Consider the following 11,256-nt stretch of genomic DNA (forward strand, 5'->3'; position numbering starts at 1 on the left):
TTTTTTATTTATTTAGTTTTTCATCATATATATGAATTCTCCATTATTAATTAACCAAATTGTTTATTGAACTAAAAAGTATATGTTACAGTGATTTTTGCGTTCCTATCCTTTCATATGAGGTAAAATGTCATTTAAAAGCAAAGACAAAATAATATATCTTGTTGTTGGTAATTTGTAGCTTTGATTATTTGTTTGACTATTTTTTTCTAGTCTAGATCTCGTCTATATCATAGAAGTGAACGAAATATCGATGATTAGTTCATAATTAAACAAAAAAAGATGTACATTTGCCAAAAGGTTTTAAGAGTTTGGTAGGTCACAAGAATTGTCAAGGTTGGAAAGGTTAAACTATCTTTTGCATACATTTGTTATAAAATGAGTATGTTAAACTCTAACTTGAGTCAAAATTCGAATTTATAAACTTAAGACATATATCAAAATTTGAGATGAATGGAATAGTGAGATCTAACATTACAAATGTTGGATAAGTTTCACTATTGTCGATGCAACGTTATTTGGCAACATCAAAGATCATAAGATGTAAGAAATGTTGGATTTGTGGATGTCAAACCTAAGATTTTAAGAGAAAAGTGAAGAAGTGTTGTGTATTTTACATGTTTTTAATAAAATAAATTAGCTAAAGAGATAGAATAAAATACATAGTGGGTATTAGTGAACAAATTTAAACAACAATAATAACATTTTTTGTGGGATAATCTATATATTAATACTCTTGAGTCTTGAGCCATTCTACAACATTTCTTTTATGTTATATGTAGAACTTAAAAAATAAAGGAAAAACAAAAACTTGTTTAAACTTTAAACTCATATATTGAGAGATTTTATTATGTTTATGTGTGTAGATTTATATATATATTTCATAAATACCGTATAAATATCTTTTAAAAACCTTTTAAAAACCTTATAAAAATTGTGTAAACCTTTTAAATACCTTATAAAAACATTATAAATGCCGTTTACAACCTTTTAAAACCTTTTAAAACCTTATAAATATTTGGATTTAGTCTCCCAGTAGTAATGATGACCTCGATGTACCTTATTAACCATATAAATGTTTATAATTTTTCATATTTGAAAAGGGGTATTTTTGAAAATGGATAGAAAAGTGAGATATTTTTAAAAAGGTACACCAAAAAGGGTATTTCTCAAAAATTCTCGTTAATCTTTCTTGAATTAGAATTATATATTTTCTTTACTATACTATATTTTTGCTATAGTAAAATGAAACCTATAAATTATGAATATTCTTCTCCTTTTGTACTTTATGACATTAATTTAACCATATCTTAATCACATTATCATGTCACTTTATTTAGAATTATTTTTTTAATAAGAAGATAACATGAAAACTGATGCACCCATGAGGAGGATCATTGAACGGATATACACATACATATAGGTAAAATCAAAACTTCCCAAATGCCAATAAAAAGGAAAAATCCAAACTTTCCTTTCTCTTCACTATACAAGATGAATGCATCACTTCATCATTGTCTTCTCTTAAATCACATCAGCAACAAACCAGTCACTCTCCTTCCATGGCCTTTTTCTCCATTCTCCTTGGTTTTGTTGTCTCCTCCTTCATCTTCATCATCTTCTTCAAGAAACTACTCTCCCTCACCACCAGAAAGAACATGTCTGAAGTTTCTACTCTCCCCTCTGTTCCAGGTTTGTTTTTGTTCTTTTCTTCTTCGAATTTGAGTTATCTGGGTTTTGGGATTCATGGGTTTGGTTCTCTGATGATTTGAATTGATAAAGTTTGAGACTTTGTTTGGTTTTAGTGATTCAGGAACAAGTCTAGTTAGCTAGATTGAAAGGATCACTTAAAAATTGGAACTTTGAGAGTTTAAAGTTGTTGTGTTTATGCAGTGGTGCCAGGGCTTCCGGTTATTGGGAACTTGCTGCAACTAAAAGAGAAGAAGCCTCACAAGACTTTCACTAGATGGTCAGAGGTTTATGGTCCTATTTACTCTATAAAGATGGGTTCTTCCTCTCTTATTGTCCTCAATTCAACCGAGACTGCTAAAGAGGTTAGCTTTATATGTTTGATTGATAGCTTTGGAACTTGATTACTGATGAAAAGTAGCAAAATGGTTCCTTTTTCGATCTTAAATTGTCGATTACAATCAAGAACATAAGAACAAAGCCTTACACTAGTTAATGATCAAGATGTCCCTTAGCACTAATCTGAACTGATTTGCTTATGTGGAAATCTGAGTTGATGACTTGATGCTTTCACTGGAAGAGTTGAATGATAGGGTGTTGGTTATGTGGTTTGTATTTCAGGCCATGGTTACTCGGTTTTCATCCATTTCGACAAGGAAGTTGTCAAATGCGTTGACAGTCCTCACTTGTGACAAATCTATGGTTGCTACTAGTGATTATGATGATTTCCACAAATTGGTGAAACGGTGTATTTTGAATGGCCTTTTGGGTGCTAATGCACAGGTGAATTTACAGTTCATTTATCTTGTAGCATCTCTGTGATGTACTTTTGTGGCAAACTGAATCAAGGTTTTAGTTGTGTTGATTTTTTTCGCAGAAACGAAAAAGGCACTACAGAGATGCCCTCATTGAGAATGTGTCTTCCAAGTTGCATGCCCACACGAGGGACCATCCGCAAGAACCTGTAAACTTCAGAGCTATATTCGAGCATGAGCTTTTTGGTGTAGCCTTGAAGCAAGTGAGTATTTTGTTTACGCTATACTTCCAGTAAACATACAGTTCTATTGTTTGTTGGTCTAGAGAAGATAAAAAGTGGTTATTTTTTTTCTCATAGGCCTTTGGGAAAGATGTTGAATCCATTTATGTTGAGGAACTCGGTGTGACTTTGTCGAGAAACGAGATCTTCGAGGTTTTAGTGCATGACATGATGGAGGGTGCAATTGATGTTGATTGGAGAGACTTCTTCCCATACTTAAAATGGATTCCGAATAAAAGTTTTGAAGCAAGAATCCAGGAAAAGCATAAACGTAGACTTGCAGTGATGAATGCTCTAATTCAAGATAGTCTGAAGCAGAACGATTCCGAAACGGTATGGTTTGTATAAATGTCATCCTTTATTGACTCGCTCCTCTGATCTGATCCCTACTCAGAAACAGGATGATGATTGCTATCTCAACTTCTTGATGTCGGAGGCAAAAACACTAACCATGGAGCAAATTGCAATCTTGGTTTGGGAGACGATTATTGAAACATCTGACACGACTTTGGTCACAACTGAATGGGCGATTTATGAGCTCGCGAAGCATCCAAGTGTCCAAGATCATCTGTGTAGAGAAATCCAAAACGTCTGCGGAGCAGAAACTATCAAAGAAGAGCAATTGCCTCAAGTTCCTTATCTCAATGGAGTCTTCCATGAAACACTTAGAAAATACAGTCCGGCTCCTCTAGTTCCCATTCGCTTTGCCCACGAGGATACCCAAATCGGAGGCTACCATGTCCCCGCAGGAAGTGAGGTAAATTATCATCTTCACTAAAGCCATCACTAGGAGTGAGCAAAAGTCTTGTCTTGTCTCGTCCCTAATGTACCGTCCCTGCAATATCCTGAACTGTATACTTAATACTCCTTAGTCAGATCACATTTTGAAGTTCATCTACAAAGTCTACTTTGAAATCTTGATATGTAGATAGCAATAAACATATACGGATGCAACATGGACAAGAAGCGTTGGGAGAGACCAGAGGAGTGGCTACCAGAGAGGTTTCTAGACGATGGAAAATACGAAGCGTCAGATCTTTACAAGACAATGGCGTTCGGAGCGGGAAAAAGGGTTTGTGCTGGTGCACTTCAAGCATCACTCATGGCAGGCATTGCCATTGGGAGACTAGTTCAAGAATTTGAATGGAAGCTTAGAGACGACGGCGAGGAAGAGAATGTTGATACCTATGGCTTGACCTCTCAGAAGCTCTATCCTCTCATGGCTATTATCAATCCAAGGCGTTCTTAAAGAAAACGATGATGCTCTTGTTTCCTCTATTAGCTTTTACTTTCGTCTGTTGAATGAACTGTCTAAGTATTATTGTTCTACTCCTTTTGGGTCGGACTTTTTTTTGGTTGTTGTCACAGTTAATGGTATTAGTAGTACAACGTATTAAGACGTTATATAGTATACTCGTAATAAGACGTTATAAAAAATAATTATGCTCGTAATTTTTCTAGAAACTCTTACTAAATAATACTTAATCTACAACAAATGTAATTTTCTTCTTAAGATCTAGATTTGTCAAGTCTATGTGATGTGAGACTGTGAGTAAACGGGTGTGACGTGGCTCAGTTCTATAAAAAGGCTTCAAATTTGTATCCATTTAATTAACACGTTAAACCGGTCAAACTCGGTTGCTCTAAATTTCCCGGGAAAAAGCCAAAACCAACAAAAGTTTCTAGAATGACGATTTTACCCTTACTATTGCTCTTCTTCGTCCTCACCTCAATACCCTTATCTGTATTTTCACAAATCAACGACCAGTCAACGCTTCTGAACCTGAAAAGCGTTCTCGGCGACCCACCGTCTCTCCGGCTATGGAACGACACATCTTCACCGTGCAACTGGCCGTGTATCACTTGCACCGCCGGAAACGTCACCGAGATTAACTTCCAGAACCAGAACTTCACCGGGACAGTTCCGACGAAGATTTGCGATTTCCCGAATCTCAAATCCCTAGATTTGTCTTTTAATCTCTTCTCCGGCGAGTTTCCGACGGTTCTTTACAACTGCACGAAGCTGAAGTATCTCGATCTCTCTCAGAACTACTTCAACGGCTCACTTCCCGAAGACATCAACTGTCTCTCGCCGGAACTCGAGCATCTTGATCTCGCGGCTAACTCCTTCGCCGGAGATATCCCAAAGAACATCGGACGGATCTCGAAGCTTAAGGTATTGAATCTGTACCAGAGCGAATACGACGGTACGTTTCCGTCGGAGATTGGAGACTTGTCGGAGCTCGAAGAACTTAAATTAGCGTTAAACGATAAGTTTACTCCGGCGAAGCTTCCGACGGAGTATGGGAAATTGAAGAAACTCAAGTACATGTGGCTATCGGAGATGAATCTGATCGGAGAAATCTCAGCCGTTGTTTTCGAAAACATGACGGATCTTATTCACGTTGATTTATCGGTTAACAATTTAACGGGTCGGATCCCAGATGATTTATTCGGGTTGAAGAATCTCACCGAGCTTTATCTCTACGCTAATCATTTCACCGGAGAAATCCCCAAATCTATCTCGGCGGTTAACATGGTAAAGCTTGATCTCTCTGCTAATAATTTAACCGGTTCGATTCCGGTTTCAATCGGGAATCTAAAGAAATTAGAGGTTTTGAACTTGTTTTATAACGAGTTAACCGGAGAAATCCCGCCGGTTATCGGGAAATTACCGGAATTGAAGGAGCTTATGATCTTCACCAACAAGTTAACCGGAGAAATACCGGCGGATATTGGGTTTAATTCGAAGCTGGAGCAGTTCAAAGTTTCGCAGAATCAGTTAACCGGGAAATTACCGGAGAATTTGTGTAACGGAGGTAAGCTTCTAGGTGTGGTGGTGTACTCGAACAATCTCACCGGAGAAATCCCTAAGTCGCTCGGAGACTGTACGACGCTCTTTACGTTTCAGTTACAGAACAATGGCTTCTCCGGTTCAATAGATATTTCTAACTACAAAATCAAAGGTCAAGCTCCTAGCTGGTTATGGATGCTACCAAATCTGGCGTACGTGAATCTTTCCAACAACACTTTCAATGGAAAGATTCCATCTTTCATATGTGTGTTGCGCTCTCTAATCCTTCTTGATTTATCTACCAACCAATTCAATGGTTCAATCCCTCGTTGCATAGGAAACTTAAGTACTCTTGAAGTTTTAAATCTTAGAAAGAATCGTCTTAGTGGAAGTGTTCCAGAGAATATATCTACAAGTGTAATATCGCTTGACATTGGTCATAACCAACTAGTGGGAAAGCTTCCAAGATCTTTGGTCCGTATCTCTTCTCTTGAAGTTCTCAATGTGGAAAGCAACAAAATCAATGATACGTTCCCTTTTTGGTTGGGTTCTCTTCAAGAACTACAAGTTCTTGTCCTTCGCTCCAATGCATTCCATGGATCGATACATCAAACCGGGTTTTCTAAGTTGCGAATCATCGACATATCTGGTAATCACTTTAATGGAACTTTGTCACTATATTTTTTTGTCAATTGGACTGCAATGTTCTCACTTGGAAAAACCGAAGAGCAGTACATGGGGACAAACTATTACAGTGATTCAATAGTCGTGATGAATAAAGGCATAAAAATGGAGATGGTACGTATCCTAAAAATCTTTACAACAATTGATTTTTCTGGAAACAAATTTGAAGGAGAGATTCCAAAGTCCATTGGTCTACTGAAAGAGCTTCATGTGCTCAACTTGTCGAACAATGGTTTCATTGGCCGCATCCCATCATCAATGGGAAACCTGAAAGAGCTCGAATCATTAGATATTTCTCAAAACAAGCTTTCAGGAGAAATTCCACAAGAGCTAGGGAACCTCTCATACCTAGCGGTCATGAACTTCTCTCATAACCAATTTGTAGGTTTACTACCAGGGGGCACTCAGTTTCAAACACAGCTTTGCTCTTCTTTCGCGGACAACCCGAGACTCTTTGGCCCTTCACTTAAAGAAATTTGTGTAGATATCCATGAGAAAACATCACAACAGTCCAAAATGCCAGAGCCTGAAGAAGGTAAAGAAGAGGTGATAAATTGGACAGCAGCTGCTGTTGGATACATATCTGGTCTTGTCTTTGGATTGATGATGGGATACATTATTGGTTTCTTACAAACCAAAGTGGCTCATGACTCCTATCCGAAACATACGCACAAGCACCACAAACGCATTAGAGTTAGAGACGTAATGTTTTGAACTGACGGAAGAGCAAACGAGGAGAACAGTACAATCTGGTTTGAGCACACCAGGTTTGTGAATTTTCATGTCTTTATGAAACCAGACTTTTTCAGCTTTTCGCTCATTGTTATGTTACCCAAATAATTATATATGTAAGTACTCAATTTGAAAAGATGGAGTATATTTATTATAGGCAGGAGAATAATTTCTATCCATGGCTGCACAAAAATCATATATGTCGCCACTATATATATAAATCTAATTATGAGTGGTTTTTCTTGTTTGGTTAACAACATGCATATGAACATTTTTTAGTGACATCGAAAATGCAAAAGATGGTTGGAAGAGATCTCGAAGCTGAGGTCGTACTTTCTTTTTTCTGCAGCAATGATCATGCCAAAGCCAAACGAATAGTTAAGAAATATGGACATCTAAAGAAAAGATGATCTCGTGATTCATTACGTTCTCCACGGCCGCATTCGAGTTTCCGTGGAGAAACGAATGCGTATCACCAGCCAAATAATGAAACGAATGCGTATCATATGCATATAGGAACGTTAGACACCGATGCCACACCTAAATGAACGTTTTGATCACCTAAAATCGCATGTCTTTTTTATTACTTATTTTAGTTTTTTTATTACACATTTAAAGTTACTAAGTTTATTTTCCATATTTTTAAAATATAATTCTTAATACTGTTAATATTGTAATATATTTATATATTATATAAAATATTTTCATAATATTGGTTTTATTGTTTATAATATTTTTTTATAAATAATTTATATCGTATAAAATCATCTAGATTCGTGAGTAAACATTTGAAATATGAGGTAGTAAATTATTACACGTTTAACGCCTAACTATTTTCATCGATACATAATATATTTACAATATGTGGAGGAGAAAATAACAAAGTACACTTCTAAAATTTTGTATTCGAAATTTTAATGAAAAGCTAGATTTTGCCATCTAGGTGATGACAAATTTTAAAAATATAATTTAATCTCAATTTGTTTATGTATATTTATATTATATTTAATGATAATTTATACTGAAAAAAATACAAATATCCAATTAAGAGAACAAAAACAGAATTTCACAGACAATACAATATTCGAAAGTCTTTGAAATTGACAACTTTGTTATTTCTAGACAGCTAAATAAATCATCAAGGGGTCCGCACGCATGTATCTTGTGGAGTGTTGAATTGACTAGTCAACGTTCAATAACAGACAACGTGCGTAAATTAAATATAAATTTTATTCAATTATTAGAACTATTAAATTCAATTCGTTATTATTATTATTATTAGTTAAATTGAATTCGTTCAATAGTTAATTTAACTATAAATTTTATTCAAATTTTTGAAAAAGGGATTGGTATAACTTTCATGTTTGGAATCTTTTGAGTGGTTAATTAACTACTCCCATTTGGTAGTCGATTATGTTATGAGCTTAAATATAAACCTCAAATTGAGTTCATAGTTAAGGTTTGATTGGTTCTTCTCTCGTATGCTTTATACCAAATAGATAATTTTGTTTTTATTTAAAAATAAATACTAATTGATTACTCCATAAATAACCCGTTTGAATAGATAAATAATTTTTACTTGTATTAAATAAATATTTTTTCTTTTTTGGAAATAATCTTAAGTAGTTTCATTTACTAACTAGAACATTGGGAGTATATCATCTTTATACAATTTGAAATTTATAAACTAATAATACTAAATAAAATACCATCACGATACATTAATATAATTTTTGATATTTAATCGATAAATTAATACTTTATATGTTTTACAAAAAGTGTTATTTTTGATATATTTTCATATAAATTAAGAAAACTATGTAAAACAACGTTAAATACACAAAATGACATTGTTTATAAAACAAAACAAAAACTTTAAACGACACTTTTTGTGAAATGTAAAGAGTAATTGTAAATATAATCATAGACATAACATTATTAAAACATAACTTGTAATACAAGTAGCATTTCATAAAGGGATTCTAAAACTGTGTTCTGAATAATTTTATTTTTAACTGCTAATCCGGATAGATAAAATTCAAATTAATCTCTTTAAAAAAAACTCATGATATTTTCACCTTTTTTTTTTACATGTGTGTAATATAGCCATTGAAGATCATGTTAATTTTCAAAATTAGTAAAACTCGTTCCTAATGTAGATATGCACATCTCAAATATCTTATTCACTTAAACTTAATTTATTTACTATGATTAGTTGATTACTAGTAATCTTCTTCGATTAAGGCTTCAGTTATGAAACTTCCTATTAGTTTCCTCTATATACTAAGTGCGCTCAGTGGCAACTCCACAAAGAAGTAGTGCTAGTTTTGAAGATATAATCATAATTAGCTGGAATATATTATTATAAGAATCAATTTTGTTCTAGATTACTTTGACTTTACTTTGAAGACTTTTCAAAAGGCACAAGTTTCTTGGCAATTACAAATTCAGAGGAATTGGATGATCTATTATCATTAATTACTCGTGACTTTGTTATATGGTACTCTTTGATTCGAACACCTCTATAGACTATAGATTAGCATATTAAAGACTTTAATAATTATACGGTCGTATATATGTTTCTAGAACGCATCTAATAATATCATATGGATAGTATTATTGATGCTTAACCGATATGCTCTCTAATGTGTATTAACGAATGGAATTTAATCTATTAATTTGTGTGTAAAAAGTAAATAAAATGAAAATTTAATAAATATGAATGCTAATGAAAATATATTTTTGGGTATCAGTTTTAAATATTTATATAATTTGAAAATTACGGCAGCGGGGGTAGAAAATTAATAAAGAAGAAAAAAATATATCAAAATCTATAACTAAAATAATAATGGAAGAATTTCAAAAATACTCATTTTCAAATATTACATTTTAAAAATAGTTTTTTCAAGTTTTATAAAAAAACAACAAAAGTTTTTGAAATTTATCCAAATATGTGTATAACCTTATAAATATATACACAAACTATATTTGTACGTGTATAAAATTTTATATATCTTTCATAAATAGGGTAAAAATAAAATTTTAAAACCTTTTAAAAATCTTATAAACCCTTTTAAAAACTTTTTAAAATCTTGAAAAATTTGTAAAAACGATTTAAAACCTCTTAAAAATTATAAAATATTTGCATCGAATCTCGCAGTATAGTAATTATTATATAGAAGTATCTTATAAACCATATAAAACTTTATAATTTTTAAATTTAAACATAGATATTTTTTTAATATAAATAGATTAAAAAAGTATTTTTGAAAAGAGGTACACCAAAAAGAGTATTTCTCAAAAAAATCTCAATTATCAAATTATATGGTTTCCACAACTCCAATCGTTATTGTTATCCAAAATTAATCTTCAAATCTCTAAATAAAAATTTCGTTTGCAGCTTCTCCGAAACTAACACAAAAATGTAAACAGAATCATTAATGAAAATAACTCCAAAAGATATAAAGTTGAAATCGATGAATATAGACAAATTTCAGGAAAGTTTCTCACATTTTTCATCAAGTTGCTCTAATATGAAAAGAAAACAATAATAAAGACAATACAAAAAAAGGTCAGACCACGCAATTAGATTTCGCGATTCGTTATTGCTGAAAACATCAAACAGTTACCACTCACTAGTTATCAAAAATATCATTATCTCTTTGATTTTTTTTTTTTTTTGCATGAACAGATTTCAGTTATAACTTACAAGTATATGATATTTTCCACCAATTATTATTATCCAACTCCTCCCCCCAAATGAAAAGATCATTTTCATCGACTAATATTTTTATTATATAAGTATGAACAAAATCAAATTATAACCATATTTTAAATCGTAACCAAACCGTTTTACTTTATAACTATTAACACCAAAAATAAATTAGTTATGGCAAAAAATGTTGGTATGATCCAACTTTTGGTTTTAAATATAGTTTTTAATTAAGATAATATCTTAAATGGTTCAATGTACTAATTACTAAATCTCATTCTTATTAATCAAATTATAATTTTGATTTAATTTAATGAGGAATTTCAAAACTACTCCTTTCAAATTAAACTTTATAAAAAAGCCACTAAAATGTTGAAATTTGTCCAAATATTTGTGTAAATTTATAAATATACACACAAATTACCTTTATAAATGTGTAAAATTTTATATATCTTTCATAAATATCGTATAAATGTATTAAAACCCGTTTAAAAACCTTATATTTTTCGGATTGAATCTCCCAGTAGGATTTTATCTAGAAGTACCTTAGAAACCGTATAAATTTTTATAATTTTTTACATTTAAATAGGGGTATTTTAAAAATTGACT

At 32.4% G+C, this 11,256-nt stretch overlaps 2 protein-coding genes across 3 annotated transcripts; both read left to right on the plus strand.

The window, feature by feature from the left end:
• Window positions 1–1,419: 1,419 nt before the first annotated feature.
• LOC17884655 (ent-kaurene oxidase, chloroplastic) lies at window positions 1,420–4,177 on the plus strand. 2 transcript variants are annotated; one of them, XM_023780641.1, is made up of 7 exons: window positions 1,420–1,692; window positions 1,894–2,054; window positions 2,311–2,472; window positions 2,567–2,707; window positions 2,804–3,058; window positions 3,120–3,482; window positions 3,654–4,177. In XM_023780641.1, the coding sequence occupies exons 1-7, from the start codon at window positions 1,563–1,565 to the stop codon at window positions 3,972–3,974; spliced, it is 1,533 nt and encodes a 510-aa protein (XP_023636409.1). In that variant the 5' UTR covers window positions 1,420–1,562; the 3' UTR covers window positions 3,975–4,177. The 2 variants fall into 2 exon arrangements, with proteins under 2 accessions (XP_023636409.1, XP_006287549.1); XM_006287487.2 differs by having other exon boundaries at window positions 1,422–1,692; window positions 3,126–3,482.
• Window positions 4,178–4,316: 139 nt separating this feature from the next.
• LOC17881646 (receptor-like protein 12) lies at window positions 4,317–7,089 on the plus strand. The gene is given in 2 exon segments (XM_006286381.2): window positions 4,317–6,821; window positions 6,823–7,089. Coding segments are annotated over 2 exon segments (2,496 nt in total). The 5' UTR covers window positions 4,317–4,412; the 3' UTR covers window positions 6,910–7,089.
• Window positions 7,090–11,256: the final 4,167 nt, after the last annotated feature.

This window comes from Capsella rubella, unplaced genomic scaffold, assembly GCF_000375325.1.
Source record: "Capsella rubella cultivar Monte Gargano unplaced genomic scaffold, Caprub1_0 scaffold_6, whole genome shotgun sequence".
Lineage (NCBI taxonomy): Eukaryota > Viridiplantae > Streptophyta > Magnoliopsida > Brassicales > Brassicaceae > Capsella > Capsella rubella.